Raw genomic sequence first — 17,445 nt, 5'->3', positions numbered from 1 at the left:
AGTTACCCTGATCGCATCCTCTGCAATGCATCGCCAGATGCGTGAACGGCCTTCCTATTAAAGAGCTGCTGTGCTCTCGCAACCGCACGTTGAGGCATCTACCAGTTTGCCCTATGTATGCCTTGCCGCACGACAGTGGTATTCTATATACAACACCACGTGCGCAAGGAACAAACTGCCTTACGTGCTTAATGGCACATCCTCTTTTTTCACACTTTTTTCACACTGAAAAAAGAGGATGTGCCATTAAGCACGTAAGGCAGTTTGTTCCTTGCGCACGTGGTGTTGTATATAGAATACCACTGTCGTGCGGCAAGGCATACATAGGGCAAACTGGTAGATGCCTCAACGTGCGGTTGCGAGAGCACAGCAGCTCTTTAATAGGAAGGCCGTTCACGCATCTGGCGATGCATTGCAGAGGATGCGATCAGGGTAACTGTAAGCCGGCATTTGAGCAGACAACTGTAATCTACAGGCACAGGGGCTCAGCGGAGAGGGAGATTATAGAAGCCCTCTTTATCCAGAGGGAGGGGCCTGATTGCATCAGCCACCCCTCTATCAGTCTGCAGGAAGGGGAGATAGCCTATCTGCAACGTTACTTATAGGCATGCTGAGCATGTATTTTTAGTTTTTGGTCGATTCGTTGGGTTAAATTTGATGTCACTGCGGTATAAATGGTGTTTCCTGAATAAAATATTCCAGTTGCTAGTAGCGCGTCGTCCCGTGTACTTCTTCTCTGTTGTGTGTCGTTTTTTTCGCGCCCCTTATCATCATGAACCAGCACCAACTCGCCCAACTTTTTACTTTACCGGATGTTTTAACTTTAATCATTGCACGCGAGAGATTCTATACAGAAGGCAGAGCGATGCTGTCGCCAAAAGCGGCTCTCTCAGAACACGGGCCGTGTCTAAAGAGATGGAAAATACGTGCCAGCCATGCAATATACTTTGTCAGTGCCCGTTATCCGCACAAGACGAAAACTGCCGAGATATAAGGACGCATCGCTGTATCCTGTAAGATGTGGGAAGGAAGATGTTGCCGGTGATGGCATCCGGATGGAGGAACTGAACGCTGACAAGAGGATACGAGAAACATAACAGGGGTTTATGACATTATTTACACTTATTTACAGAAAAGAAGGGATAGTGGTTTAACAAACCACGAGCGTGGTGGTTGAACACTACATAGTTCAGAGCCAGGTTCAGAGAGCGCAATGTCCAGCACTCTGTCTCGTCGTTTTATGCCCTGTCGGGCTCCTCCTCTCAGAGTCGAACACCAATCACGCACACACAGGTGAGGGAGGCGAGCATACAAGGTCCACGTGAACACTGCACGGTGGTGGCGCCAGCAGGGCTGGTCCTCGTCGTGGGTGTGCCGTTAGACGAGCGTTCCCACGATCCTGGCCGCATACTTCAAAGGGCCCACTGCACAGCTCGCCCAATTAGCGGGGCGATCTGCGTGCGCTGTCCGTCGCGGTTTCTTTCAGAAAGACGCCGTCTTCGTTGGCCTCTCTCGAACGGCTAATCGCGTCTTGGCGACACGACGTCTTGGTCCTCCGGCTAGCATAGCACGTACAGTGCCTGACGAGCAAAGGCAGTCGGCCGGTCGGCTGGGTGATTGGGGATCAAAAGGGAGCACCGCTCCTCTGACAGCTCCGGCGCCGGCCACGACAGCTTTGCCGTCGCCCGATGAGTCGCCGAGTCCATTAGTCACCGCTTCTGCTTGAAGCGACGACAAAAGGTCCGCTTTTGAAGGACGCGAACTCGCCTCTGCCTGCCGCCCGGTCTGGAATAATCACTCAAATACTTGAAAGCGTCGGTAAGACTGGGCGCCGAAGGGATTGAGAGATGAATCCCCAGGCCAAACCTAACAATCCTCCCTTCATACGCGGGGCCTTGCGCGTGACAGTAGCGAGGCCAATCCACAGCAGCTCTCTGCAAAGCAGATTCGTCTTTCCATTTGGCCAGGAACACCGTTTCCCCAAAAAAATTTGCTCTTCTCCACAATACAGATCAGAAGCAAGCTTCGTTTTTCTGTCAGACACAATGTCGTCGAATACTCTCAGACCAGTCTACGGGCATCGGGAGCAAGCGAGCGCCCATGCTGCGGTAAGAGAGTATACTGCGGCTCAGTGATGCTGTTGTCTGCTATATGACCCTTGTCCATCGCGTAAATGCGCCAGCACGCGAATCATCCGCGGATTAGTCGTCCGAGTTCATGATAAATCTGAATTCGGCCCGCCTGCACCATTAATGTGCACCTGAATTTAAGTACGAAGGCCTCTATAGCAACAGTTTCGTATGCATCGAAAATGCGACTGCCGCGGCCTGCATCGCACCCACTGACTTTAGTCATTAGCATAGCAGAGTAACGCAACTACTATCACCACGATGGAAGTAAAGCGACCTCGCTGTTTATGAGCGAACTTGATGCCGCTGCGCCGTTTGGCTTGTCTTATGCTTTGTCCACAGGTGAACGATAGCACTGTTACGGATTTCACTGGGAGACACCTGGTCCGGCTCTCAATTTTCAGATGCGGCTACGACTAAACAGACAATTTGCCGCGAAAAAGAAACCCTTGCTTTCACTTTCACAGCATCCCAAGAAAAAAAGACGTGATGAAGAGATGCCCAGAAAAAAAGGAGCAGAAATGTTGCCTGTATAGCGGATGTCTTGGCGGTGAAAGCTGACGCGGCTCTAAAGGCAAAGGCGAGAACGCACTCTCTCCGAACGATACGAGCGAGCTTTAACAACAAAAGAATAGATAAAAAAGCAGGATTTGTAGGGACTGGCGAGCGAGCAAAGACAGCGCACGCTCCAACTCCTGACGCGAGCAGCTGACGCGCACTTAGACGCGCCACGGAACGTCGGGGTGAAACAGCCCCACGGCATTTGCATATAACGGCACGAGGTGCATCTCTCTCTCTCTCTCTCTCTCTCTCTCTCTCTATATATATATATATATATATATATATATATATATATATATATATATATATATATATATATATATATATATATATATATATATATATATATATATATATATATATATATATATATATCAGTGTGTTTGTAAACCTGCTGAGAGGGCGACAATTCGCCTTTCAGCAAGCTGCCCTTTTCACTCACTTCTCATACCATCGTGTCCATTTCGGGACCTTCGGAAAAGTAGAACCGGCGGCGCCTTAAGATGGTAAGCTCCTGCTCTTGTCACAGCACAGTGCGGATCTGCCGGTTCGAGCACGAAATTCTTAGAACACATCCAAGCGAACATTACGGTACAGCGGCACATCGCGCACAGGTCTCGAATTCCCACGAGGATGCGTCAAGTATTGCTATATACGGAAGCTCGAAATCAAGAAAATGTGTTTGTGCACTGCGGAACGTTATTGACCAGCCTTCGAAGCAACTGGTCGCCGCATCACAAAAAAGCAAAACAGAAAGAACAAAGTAAACTTCGCAGCAAGAGCGAAACAAATACTGCGACAGCAACATATTAGAATGTGACACACGAAGAACAGCGAATAACTCTAAATTTGCAGTAGCAGTGGTTCGGGAGCGTTGGCTTTACAAGAGAAGTGTAGAGCTTTCATATTGAGTTTCGTGCCATGTGGTGGCCATCGAGGCTTTGTTTTCTTGGCGTTCCACTTCGCGAGTGGCTACAGGAATGGGCCACTTCTCAGTGCGCGTCTCAAGGGCAGTGCTCGAACTGAAAGAAAGTCTAGAAACGTTGGAGGCAGTGCTCGGCATAAATACCCCGAAAAGTATTCCGGAATACAGATATCGAAGTACACGTGCTGGTAGCATAGAGAACAGATAGTGAAATACATTTGTCTTGCACGTAACAGGATATTGCGCAAATGCATTTGCAAGAAGACGAGAAGGTATTCCGGAATAGAGATACTGGAGTATAATTTTTATTTACAGGATGCTGTTGCTTCCCGGCGGTATTTATAGAGTACAGTATATCATTACGAATAATGTTGCACTGCATTTGAACTTGCATCAATCGCGCCAGTAGCGACCGCCAGTGAATTCAGTGACTTACACGCACAACACGTGTTTTGCAATGAAGGGTGCTGCTTAAGTTTGCTTGCACTAGCAGATTCTCAAATCGGATTTCATCGAAGCATGGTTCATTTGGAATTAGCACAACATTCACCAAAGAGGGAAGTCTGCCTACCGAATGAGACAGGCTCGTGTATCTGTTATAATGGATGAATTCTATATGGCGGAAAGTTCCACAACATCGCCTTGTCGGGTCGACAATAGGTACCGCAATAGGAAAATTGGGGATGCTGCACCGAGTATACGAGACAGTGACTGTCATCAAAAGGGGCTAAAAGCACTGCTTCCGTGATTTTTCCGTTAATTGCATCAGGCGCTTTTGCCACACGTGTGCCATTCTGTGCACTAAGCCGCCATTGTCGTGTCGACGACCGGCAGCCGCCTTCACTTAGCTTAATACAAAAATTGTCCTTCCCCTCTCATAACAGTCATCTAATTTCCAACAAAACTGTAACCAGATGCCAGTGTGTTGCACATTATCACTATACAAGGTATACACTCCAAAAGTGTTTCATTACTAGGATATAAATGCATCATCAAATATATATTGATATAAATACACAAAAGAATCACTAAGATACTATCACGGTACCCTTGTATCACGATCCCGCTGCAAGCGTGCACGTGGAGGAGGGGGGGGAGTCTTGGAGAGAGGAGCGCAAAGCCAGCCCCCTACATTGACAATATAGGGAGAGGGGGGCGCAAGGTCACCACCATACGTTGACATGATAGGGAAAGGGGGTCACTGCGACAAACCTTGCCCCCTCCCCCTTGAAGGGAAAGCCTGTGCACGCTTATTACCGCGACACTGACCAGGTATGGTTCTATCTAAGGCGGTTCGTTCTACCATTTAAGCTAACGAGGAAGCAAGCTAACCAAGACGTTAGCTAAACTGCTACCGCAACCGCCTTCGTCTTACATTTGACATTCGAAGAAAGACAATTTTTTTTAACAAGGAAGTCTTCTCTAGAAGAAATACACGAAGATTTTCTTGTAGCTTTGTGCTGCGAACAAGTGCACGTGGTTGTCAATTTTTCTTAATGCCTCTCTTCCATGGTTACTCAGAAAAAAAGTTATAAAACTCAGTATGTATAAGCCTAATTATTGGACGCCTACAGCCGTTGGTTGGCAAGTGCAGGCACATGTGAGTTGCAGGGAACTGCTCTGCGCAGAAGGAGCTGGTGTCGATGCTCAAACCCTCGGAGGTGCGCCTGCTGAAGGAGGAGTTTGCACTTCGCGACACGCACAACGGGGGCGCCATCAGCGTGGCCGACGCTCGGCGCGTGGTGCAGGAGTGGCGAGACCACATGGTGTTAGTATGGGCGATTCTACTTTCGACTGATGGGCGTCACCATTGTGGACTGCTAAGAAAACGTTTTCGTTTTTTTTTAACACGTAAATGTCCTATGCGGGGTTCCACCAAGGCTCCGCTGACGTACTTGCGTCATGGAAATGACATTGTAAAATATATATTAACAGATTGAAAAAAAAAGAAAAGTTACCTATCACGCGCAATCAAACCATCAGCCTCTCGATTTTAAGCGCGTGGTGAAGCGTATGTTGGCGGGAAGGCTAACTGCATGGAGATTATTTTCTTCTTCCACGGCTAACTGCAAGCTATTCATATGCACTATACACCGTTTGGTGGTCCTCAGGGCTTCGATACTTTAGCGCGTCTTCGTTTCCAGCGATTAGATGGCGCGACTCGACGGGCTCACGTTGGGCGTGCTGTAAAGGTCGTAACCTCCACGAAGCGCCGCCTCCATGCAGCGTGATCTCCTGCGGGCGCGCTAATCAAACTCACAATTCAGGAGAGGACGAAGGTCACTTCTCTCGCTGCCGCGGCCATCTTTATGAAAGGAACAGGCTGCTCACACACGACGCAGGAATAACTGCGACAGTTGTTCACGTTTGTCCTGTGTGTACTTGTGCACTCGTTTCACGCCTCCTTTTTTCTGTTTGAACAGCGCGCTTCAAGTGTCCAGCTGTGAGAGATGTTAGTCCGCATTCGTCCTGTGTATGCTAACTTGGTACGTGCTTTCTGCTTTAGGTGTGCGCTGCAAGTTTTGAGCTACTTGCTGTTCTTAATGTGACTTTACAATTTCTCGCTGTTGCTGAAACAATGCACACACAATAAAGGCTCAACTACCTCTACAATGACACGTTTTACTTTCATGCTAAACAGATTTCAATATAAGGTGATAAGCCGTGTTTTTTTTTTATATTGTGGCATTGAAGTGGGAAGGAAAAGCCGCGCAATGTGTAATACACCAACTCGGTAATATTCATTTCAAGGAAGCACAAGCACCAGCAGGACACAACACGAGCGCTAACTCTCAACAAAATGATTTTGTTGAAAGTTGGCTTGCCTGTTGTGTCCTCCCTTTTCGTCCTTCTGTTTCATTGCGCTAAATATTACCTCATATCTTACCAACAGGGCCGCATTTCTCTCGTAATGCACCAGCCACACGCCATTTTACTACCTACGGGCCTACCGGTGCACTTTTAGTTTAGTTGTTAAAAGTATGAAACGGCGAGGTTAGCAGCTCAGTATGGTGACACCGGAACCGGTCCGTAAGATAGCCGATTTAGTGAACACCGATGCAAAGCCTGCGCTTAACGTCTGCCGCTGTGGTGTTGCGGTTACGGTGCCCAGCAGCAGAACCGAAGGTCGTGGGTTTGACCTCGGCTGCGCTGCATGGTTGAATTTCGATGGAGGCGAAATGGTAGAGACCCACGTATTGCACGATGTCAGGTCAAGTTAAAGATCAGTAAATAATCGAGATTTCCGGGGCCCTCCGCAATGGCGTACCTCAAAATCTTATTGCGATTTCAGTACGTTTCCTAGATGGCATCACTAAAGACCAACTCCGGTGAATTTTCGACCATGTCAGGATAATGATGTTTCTATGTTTCCTAAACCCTCTTGTCATGAGCCCAATAGCTGGAATACTCAGGAAACAAAGAAGGTGCAATACCGAAACCAAAACTCAGACGGACAGACTGTCGACGTACGACGTACTATTTGGTAAGAACCGGAATTTGTGTAATAGTGCCGCCAGGGCAGAGTATGAAAACTGTCAAAGCCAGACCAGCGAAGCGCCGGCAAAACACCACAGAGGAAGGGAGAAAGCTTCTCTGTGCCAAACACCGCTGGCGTCGTCTTGTGGCCAGCCCAGTACACGCTGTAGCGGCCAAAGAAGCGATGCCTTAGGCTGCGTCAATTCCGTTGACATGCCAAACGTGGCGTCGCACAGACAGCGTTGCCAATAATTCTGGTAAGCCAGGGGAGCATTTCGAGGCAATATTTATTCTTCATTGACAAACAATCAGCGCATCTGTCAAGCCTGTAACTTGGCATAAATGCCGCGAACGTGCGAAGAAACGTACCCAGTAAATTTCACTGAGATTTATGGACCTCAAAATATCGCCGGAGTTGGCCTCTAAACAAAATTCTGTGCAAGGAAAACATGAACAAGGAAGTAGGCGAAAATGGGAATAATTAGTATAATTATTCTGCTTTGAACCGACACGATGGAATCCCGTTTCCATTCCACTGGCGGTTCGCATTCATGCCACTACAGAAACAATTCCGAGAAAAAAAACTCAGCTGACCCCCCGTTCACGCCATTCTCCTCCCATATATTGATGCGACGCGTGTCATTGAGGCGTCTCATTGAGGTACGCGTTAAATGCTACGCCAGTTAATTTCGTTTACTGGTATTTTAAGCTTAAAAATGTAATTCTGTGGGCGCAGTCTGACAACCAGCGTGGAATTTCTCGTGGATCGTATTCGTGCCGTCAGTGACCATCCGGATCCCGACCGGCACCTGGGTGACGTCGATAGGTGAGTGAAGCTATAGGTGACCTTCACTCGTTCGTTTAGTGAACCTCAAAGCAGAAGTCATAAACAAGCCACTCGCGGGCCTCAAATTAGTGGCACGTGGATGTTTTCGTTTAATTGTTTCTTTTTGAATGAGCGTGTTCCTGAGCCAGACAGATGTGACTGGCCTCCAAAATAATTTTCGTCAGTGCCCCCATCTTGGATTGGCCAGAGGCTAACCAGCTAACAAGCAAAGAATCACCATTGAACCAGAGACACTTTTGCGAAGAGTTCCAAAAGAAATAATAGTTTAACGAATATCCCCCTTCTGGAAGATATTCAATTATGGACAAAATTATCAAATACAGCCTGGAGTTTAAAAAAATGGTGCATATCCACGGAGTGAATGATGGAGAGTGGGGCGAAGCATTCGTCCGTTCATGCGTCCGTCTGTGTGACCGTCCATGCGTCTGTTCGTGCGCCCGTCCCTGCGTTCGTTCATGCATCCGCCCCTGCGTCCGTTTATGCGTCCATCCATGCATCTGTCTGTGTGTCCGTTCGTCCATCTATTCAACACTCCAAGTCCCACCATCTCGCATCTTTTTATCATATATTCCCCATAGAAGCACCGCCATTCAGTGGACATTCCAAGGACTAAACGAGAGAAGGCACACGCACACTTACTTACAGCTTGCGCTTCGGGTCTACTTCCCACCTTCAACCACCTTGAGTTCATGGTATATACTAGTTCACTGTATTCATGGCACTGCGGCCCAATGCGCGCTAAACCTTTCTAAAACCAAGAACGTTACGCCCAGCGAGTATAACGTAGCATCCTTTTGCTGTCAGATAGTTCTCAATGTACATGCCAGTGGCTGCTAATTTGAAATGAGAGACAGGAGGATTCAGCTTTGAATTTCTTACGGCTTGCGCTTCGTATCTGCTTCCCCCCTTTAACCATCTCAAATTCATTCATGGTATATACTAGTTCATTGTATTCATTGCCCTGCGGCTCAACGCTCGCTAAACCTTTCTAAAACTAAGGAGGTTACACCCAGCGAGTATAATGTAGCAACCCTTTCTTGTCCGATAGTGCTCAATGTACATGCCAATGGCTGCTAATGGGGATCGCAGCGTGCGCGTTGACTAAAAGCCGAATGCTCCTGTCTCTCATTCCCCATTAGCAGCCATTGGCATGTACATTGACCACTATTTTTTATTGTTAAACAACGCACAGAAGAAATCTCTCACAGGCACCACCTTGGAGGTCAAATGTTATACCTATTTCGGGTATGTGCCACTGGTGGTTACGTACTACGAGGGACGCACAAGTCACGCCATAAGGAGCTTCGCCCCTAAAAATCACTTGATTTCTAACAACTAAAATATGCGCAATAATGAACGAAAGCACATTTTCACTCTTTAACATTGCCTCCGGGGCAGTATCCATTCAGTTGAAGGGGCGTTTGCCAAATGCATGGTAACGTAACTTGTTTGTTTCCCACAATGTACGCTTCACTTCGACACTCAACTACTCAAGATGATTGTCAACCACGCTTGCGGTGAAGGTGGTGATGATCTAAATAATTATATTTGCAGCATATATATAAACAAGCCCAAAACGTTTGACCAGCGACGAGAAATATTTACAAGGAACTCCGTGAAAATGAAAAAGAAAAAGTCCCCGTTCGCTGATTCCTTCCTACCTACCTACCTACCTCCCTACCTACCTACCTACCTTCCTTTCTACCTACCTACCTACCTGCCTTCCTTCCTTCCTTCTTTCCTACCTTCCTTCCTACCTAGCTACCTACCTTCCTACCTACCTTCCTTCCTTCTTTCCTTCCTACCTACCTACTTAACTGCCCACCTACCTACATAGCTACCTTCCTTCCTACTTACCTACCTACCTACCTAGCTACCTTCCTTCCTTCCTACCTACTTACTTACCTACCTACCTACCTAGCTACCTTCCTTCCTTCCTACCTACATACCTACTTACCTACCTACCTACCTTCCTTCTTTCCTTCCTTCCTACCTACCTACTTAACTACCCACCCACCTACATAGCTACCTTCCTTCCTACTTACCTACCAACCTACCTACCTACCTACCTAGATACCTTCCTTCCTTTCTTCCTTCCTACCTACCTACCTTCCTTCCTTCCTTCCTTCCTACCTACTTAACTACCTACCTACCTACCTAGATACCTTCCTTCTTTCCTACCTACCTACTTACCTTCCTACCTACCTACCTTCCTTCCTTCCTACCTACCTACCTTCCTTCCTTCCTTCCTACCTACCTACCTTCCTTTCTTCTTACCTACCTACCTACCTTCCTTTCTTCCACCTACATACCTCCTTAACTACCCACCTACCTACCTAGCTACCTTCCTTCCTACCTACCTACTTACCTATTTACCTACCTACCTACCTACCTACCTACCTACCTACCTACCCAGCTACCTTCCTTCCTACCTACTTACCTACCTACCTACCTACCTACCTTCATTCCTTCCTACCTTCCTTCCTTCCTTCCTTCCTTCCTTTCTTCCTACCTACCTACCTGCTTAACTACCCACCTACCTACCTAGCTACCTTCCTACCTACCTACGTACCTTCCTACCTACCTTCCTTCCTTCCTTCGTTCCTTCCTTCCTTCTTTCCTTCCGTAACACCCCCACCACCTCCACGGTGGTCTAGTGCCTTAGGCACTTGGATGCTGACTCGAAGGTCACGGGATGGAATCCCGGCCGCGGCGACCGCATTTTCGATTGAGGCGAAAATGCTGCAGGCCTATGTGCTAGTACTTGGGCGCACGTTAAAGAACACCAGATGGTCAAAACAGCTCTCCGCTACGGGGTCTCTCACAACCATACGGTGGTTTCAGTACGTTAAGCTCCCCCCCCCCCCCCCATTATATTACTACTATGACGGCTACAATGGCTACTACTAACTGCTACGCATTCACACTAACTGGGTGTAGCACATGGTAACTTATGGCACAGTTTTTTGTTCAGCAACTGGTGGTTACCATTTATTGCATACCACCACTCGCACTTTTTTTTATTTTAAACAATCTAAAGTCTGTCACCATGCAATCGCGAGGAAGCAGGGGTATCTATCAATAAGAACGGAATATAATCTTTATTTTTCCAGCGGAGAAGGAAACGCCCTTTCACCGTTTACAAACACGAACGCTTGATGACTTCCGGTTTCGTCCACCGATGTGCTTGAATATTATAGGCGGGCAAGAAGAGAGTTAAAAAATATCTCACTGATTTTCTACACTTTCCTTCTATCATTTGGCAATATGTATTCAAATAAATGTTCTTTTAAGCTACATGAAAACTACAAAAATTGCCTTGAAAATTACGCACGTTTTTTTTTTTTCATCTGAAAAACTAATATAGGACTTTCCTTACCTTTGAAAAAACGCCAAAATATATTTTCAGTGTCGACGTTACGAGCTGGTAAATGAGGTGACCGGAAGTTTTTTTGGGGGGCACAATGCTTGCAATCTTGAAACCATCTATAGAATTAGTTCTTTTTTGCGTTGTTTCTCGTCTTCTTGAAAGTGTAGAACGGCGCTTATAATGGTCAGTGAAGCATTCAATTTAAGTAGTGCGTTAGGTTTATGTATAAACCTTACGAAGGCTCCGTACATTGCCAACAAATTAATAAACTCCGGCCCATAAAGTTTCTTTATCAATAATAACCCATACATCAAAGAGCATGTACCCTGGTCAGGTATTAGAGCACCTACTACGCTTCTTGTTTTCCTAAGTTTAACTTCAGGATCTGCTCCTCCTTAGGGCATCTCCTTCAGAAACATTAGATCGCGTCTGCCCTTTTCGGGGCACTCACTTTCTTTTTGTCTTGAGACCTTCTGCAGTTAAGGAGTATGTCTCAAGTTTCCGTTTGCACACGTATGACCGTTCTAGGTTTATTCCCTCTTTTTTTCCCTAAGTCCTTTTTTCCCTAAATCGAGCTCACTAAAGCCCGAGTCTCACGCACGCAGACTGCCATCACACGAAAGAGTTCCTAGGAACAGTTAAGGCTTGCCGCTCACTTGAGCACAGCTGTTAACTGGTCTTCTCGCCACCAAGACGGAGGCTCAACAAAGCGTGCCGGCCGCACCACGAACCGCAACAGGAGCTTCGCTTCCGCGCTTCTCTCTCAGCACATGGTGAGTGAGAAAGGCTAAGGGCCGGCTGAGGGCAGGAACTTTCGAGTCGCGCGCGCCAGCTTGCGAGTTGTTTCGAACACCCCTCTTCCTGAGCTCCGTTGCGGGCACACCACTCTCTCTTCAAAACTGCCCCGCCCATCCTACGCTAAAGCAGGTTTGAAAACGTTCGCCATCTTAAATATATACACCTACGGGCTCGGAAGGGCGGCATACAAATGGCGTATTTTAAACGCAGCAGGCGAGCCGGAAGCACCATGACGTCTTTTTTATTTTTCTGGTTTGCGCATTTAACGTTTGCCTCTGTTTTGTTTGTTTATTTATTCTTCTCTGCTGTGATCTGAGCTTTCCTTCTTTCTTACACACAGTGCACGGTGGTGGTCACAAGATGTACCGCAATATGGAACTGTCAAGAAAGATATGACGCTTGGACATGATTGAGGAGTCAAATTGAAATTTCTATATTTTTTTGCGTGGGGGAGGAGAGTGGGGGCGTGAGCAGTAGACACCTTATCAAACGCGTCAAGTGACCTTCGGTTTTCACACGAGTGATGCAAAAAAATCTTCAAACGATGACGTCAATATACGACGTCTTCGTGAGTTCACAGGACGTTATCAATTTTTTTACGGCATTGTGGCGTCACTGTTACATCATATAACATGGCGTCATGTGAGGAAGTGATCGCATTATATTGTCGCTAGGTCAAAGGTGGCCTGATCTCGGAGGCTATGTAGACACTTGTAAGATGCAGGAAGGTCCCGTAGAGTTCAGCTACCTTTAGGTAGCATATACAGTAACTCTGTGCAGTAACTCAAGCAAGTAACGTTGAGAGAGAGATAGAGACTCTTTATTAGAAAAACAAATGTTTTTGCCGGTGTCTATACTATATCGCTGGCATGCTGCTCTTTTAACCCTGAATATGCTACCTAAAGGTTGCTTATAAAATAACTTTTTCGTTACTCTACGCTTTAACTTTTGGTAGCTGATTGATGATTGATTGTTATCTAAGGTTTAACGTCCCAAAACCACCACACTATTATGAGAGACGCCGTAGTCCGGGAGGGCTCTGGAAATTTCGACAACCTGGGGCTCCTTAACGTGCACCCCAATCTTAGCACACGGGCCTGCAGTATTTTCGCCTCCATCGAAAATGCAGCCATCGCATCCCGCCTACCTGCGGGTCAGCAGCTGAGTACCTTCCACTAGACCACCGCGGCGGGGCTAACATTAGGTAGCATATACAGTAACTCTATGGAGTAACTTTAGGTATGCTACCTGAAGGTGCCTAACGGAACTGCTACCTAACGGAGTTTAGAGTTACTGTACATGCTACCTAAAGGTAGCGTGGACAGTAACTCTTCAATGTACAGCTACAATGGCTCCGATTCCGGAGGCCGTGCAAAACCAGGTGGGGTAGAGATAGCATCTGAGGTAGGAGTGAGTGTATACTATAGGATTATTTCAATCAAAAGTAAGAAAGAAATGCGATAGCTTTCGCTTTCCAGTCGTTTGAGAGGCAAGGTCATAAAAAATCGTGGGATTTTTTTTTAATTGTTCGTTCCTCTATTTTGTGCCCCTCCGTTCTTACTTATTTCCATTTCGCTCCCATATCATCTGTTTTGCCATTTAGATGAGGACAGGACGATATCAACTTGTTCTCAAAATGCTCAACCTTGATATTTTACCAGCGCACTGTTTGGGAACAAGTCAGCTGGTATGCAAGCGGAATATTTACTAGGGACTCTTCAGCCGACTGTATATATCGGACAGCCTAAAGTAGTGCGGCACGAATAGGCTTATAATTATGATTCTATTGAGGCAAAAATGTTGTAGGCCTATGTTTACGTCCCAAAACCAAGATATGATTGAGAGAGGTCGAATTGAAGGACTACGGGAATTTCGACCATCCGGTATTCCCTTATATACCACATGGATCTCAAGCATTTCGCTTCCATCAAAATGTGACAGCCGCAGCCGGGAGAGGACGTGCGTCATTCGGTTCAGCATAAGAGCAACGTAAATAGCAATCAGTCATGACGACTGCGCAGAAATATTCAAAGGAACAGTGCAATCATGTTGAGTTCACAAGAACAGCGCGAACGACGGGACAGAGAAACACAGGAGACACAGCGTTATTTCCCCGTATACCATAGCTATGCTGCTATGTATAACCGCCTATGAACCCTAAGACGCATATCAGTTCTTTGTAGTCATTAAAAGTTTTCTATGAGTTATGTCGAGAAAATTACAGTGTGTGCAGAAAGAAATTGGAACAATTTCGAGTTATTTGTCGTTTAATACAGCAAACTTATATAGCAGCCGTCCATAGAACGTTCTCCTAGTGTGTGACATTCCAAATAGGGAAGGTTATGACGCTGGTATCTTCTGCAGATAAAAAAAAAAATCGGTGGTTAAAAGTATCAAGCACTCTGAAACGTCTATCCCTTCAAGGAGAAACAAAAAAGAGTTATTTCCTATTAGTAAAATAATTTTTGGAGATACCAGGAAATACCACGCTTTTGGTGACAAGGCACTTGGTAAGCGAAAAAACACGTTAAAAAAATGCAGTCGGTGGCGCCACATGAGGCTCTCGCAAAAGTCTCCATGATGCCCTAAATTGTACTTCCCAATGGTTAAACTGAATTAAATTGTTTTCTGGGGGACCCAGAAACTTACCGAACGGTCCCGCCATTGTTGTTTAATGGTTATGGTATTCGGCTGCTAACCCGCAGGTCGCGGGATCAAATCCTGGCTGCGGCGGTTGCATTTTCAAAAGAGGCGAAAATGCTGTACATCCATGTGCTCAGGATTGGGAGCACGTTAAAGAACCCCTCACTACGGTGTATCTGACAATCACGTTTGGTACGTTAAACCCCAAATTTTAAATATTTTATTATTGAAGTTATAAAATGTTAACAAATCCGTCTTTGTCCCTGTATTCATCTTGATACCATGTCTTAGTCTTCGCGTATCTGATACACCCTCATCAACACTGTTGACTTGCTTAAAAATTTCGTTGTGAGCACACTCGCAGTAAGGCTTCCTTGGACTTGTATAGACAGCCGAAATGATCAAGCAGCTCATAGCACTTGTGTGTGTCGTGTTCTTTTCTATGTGAGGCGTATCGTGCGTAAGTGCTGTCACTTTGTAGTTTACAATCTTCACCAGCCGCCCCGCCATTGTTGTTTAATGGTTATGGTATTCGGCTGCTGACCCGCAGGTCGTGGGTTCAAATCCCGGCTGCAGGGGCTGCATTTCCGATGGAGGCGGAAATGTCGTAGGCCCGTGTGCTCAGATTTCGGTGCACGTTGAAGAACCCCAGGTGGTCGAAACTTCCGGAGCCCTCCATTACGGCGTCTCTCATAATCATATGGTCGTTTTGGGACGTTAAACCCCACAAATCAATCAATCAAGTCAGGACCTCGTTCAACGCGCAGGTTCGTGACGTGGAGCCGCTTCCTGTGCGTCATGGCGCTTGCCGTGATCGCGGCGCGGCCCAACACCTGGGCTGGTCCCGACTACGTCGCCTTCCTGGAGGACGAACACGTCGGCCTCCTGGGCTCGATGCGCTTCCGGTTCGACGCTTCCTCGGAATCCCACAAGAGTCCGGCAGCGACGAGCACCGAGTCCGATGACGAGGAGGACTGAAGACGGCGCAGCACCAGTGACCGTCTTAAATTTCACGTTTCGAGCGGCACTACGAAGAGTTTTTTGTTTTTATTTCCCGCAAACAGTGAAGTGCAAGATCGTCGATTGAGATAGCTAGTAGTGACCGCCCGGCACATGTGTGACGTGCTAGATTCCCTGTGACGTTCGTTAGATTTCATAATATTCAGCGTATAGCGCGGCAAACTTCGAAACAGTGATATGGGATGATTTACGTTTATATGCTTTCAAAGGGTTGAAGCATTTCGGTAGCCTTAGGTTACTGAAAATCAGAATATTAACGGAGTGCTATAACGATATTTTCGTGATGTTTTGTACGTCTGTTGTAAATTATCCTACTACATTTATTACGGCGCTTCGTTTTGATCGGCGATTAATAGAGATAATTTGTTAGCTTTTCTGTTTCTTTGCTGTAATACTGGCAAAAAAATGGAATTTACAATGACAATCCGAATATCTTGAATAGAGCTGTAATTTGTTATTGCCACATACCGCTCAGTCACACGCACTACCAATACAGTGAAATGTTTATTGGAAAGAATGAAAAGAACAGATATTCAGAAGAAAACATCAGGTGTCTGTACATAGCAACTTCGTCCTGCTGTTGCTGATGACTGATATTTTTGTGCTCCGTCATTATGTTATTTTGTCCTTTTTAGTTGCGATTTAAAATATTTTTTTTAATATTTCCTAAAGGTGTTGCGTTATTGGGTAGCCTTTTTCATCATGCTTGAGCAAATGCTGTTTTGTTTGCGAATTTTTAATGCTAAGCACACACTGCAATTTTAAATGCCCTCCCCATATAGTACACTCCTAATAAGGGTCAACGATGCTCATGCACTTTTGTTTTTATGTGCGAGTGCATCGCTATATGAAGTTTATTCTGAGGACCACGAATCGGTGACATGTGTACGCAGCACCATCTCTCGTACGAGACGAAGATGACCTGCCGCATTTGAATGGGAAATAGGCGAACGAAAAACATATCTGACGAAAAAAAAGCTTGTTATCCAAAAGAACTTTTTGTTCTATACAGCAGAGCCTGATTTGAACATAATGCTAAAGTAAGTGTTATACTACGAAGTACGTTGCTTCGCGAAGTGTGTTTTTTTTTCTTTTTTTTTTTCAATAGCACTTTATGTGTTCCTAAAGGGCAGTGGTCAATTGTCCTAGAAATCGCACGGTATTTTGCATGATATAGTTATTTTACAAAAATTTTACCAGTGGGTCTCTGCGGTGTAGAACTCAGAGTCGTTTTTGATAACTAGCTTCCTTCAATGCTTAAGCTTTTTTTTTTTTTGTCTATTTCCTATTAAGTTATGCCATTGGTGCTGCCACGAAATGGCGCCAACCACGCTGCCCCCAAATACTGGCAATGACTACAAAAACACGTATCTTACGGAATAAAAAAAATGAAACTGCACAGTGCTCATATACTAATAACCACTAATTACGCCAAGTAATTACTATGTCAATTTGAGCATCACACCAATGTACGTAGACACATGGATGGCGTACAGGCAAGAAAGCGCGCACACACACACAAACACACGCACAGAATACCTACTACGCATGGGCATTTCACTCTTTTTTCTTTTTATGGCGTATAAACACTTCCAACATCGCGCGCTGCATGTTAGTAGTGGAAATTCAAACACAGGATGTGCTTGCTACTTAGTAATGCTTTAACCATTGTTTT

The 17,445-nt window shown here is 45.9% G+C and overlaps 1 protein-coding gene across 1 annotated transcript in view; it reads left to right on the top strand.

Annotated features, from left to right (window-relative positions):
* The window catches only part of LOC142774288 (PHD finger protein 24-like), a 44,484-nt gene extending 28,043 nt beyond the window's left edge, over positions 1-16,441 (top strand). Inside the window, exons 5-7 of the mRNA XM_075874683.1 lie at positions 5,244-5,383; positions 7,829-7,918; positions 15,518-16,441. Of these exons, the coding sequence (XP_075730798.1) occupies positions 5,244-5,383; positions 7,829-7,918; positions 15,518-15,728 (441 nt within the window). The 3' untranslated portion in view covers positions 15,729-16,441. The remainder of the gene's footprint in view (positions 1-5,243; positions 5,384-7,828; positions 7,919-15,517) is intronic.
* Positions 16,442-17,445: the final 1,004 nt, after the last annotated feature.

The sequence above is a fragment of the Rhipicephalus microplus genome, chromosome 10, assembly GCF_043290135.1.
Source record: "Rhipicephalus microplus isolate Deutch F79 chromosome 10, USDA_Rmic, whole genome shotgun sequence".
NCBI lineage: Eukaryota > Metazoa > Arthropoda > Arachnida > Ixodida > Ixodidae > Rhipicephalus > Rhipicephalus microplus.
Note: the sequence above shows the minus strand (reverse complement) of the source record. Positions and strands in the feature narration are given on the sequence as shown.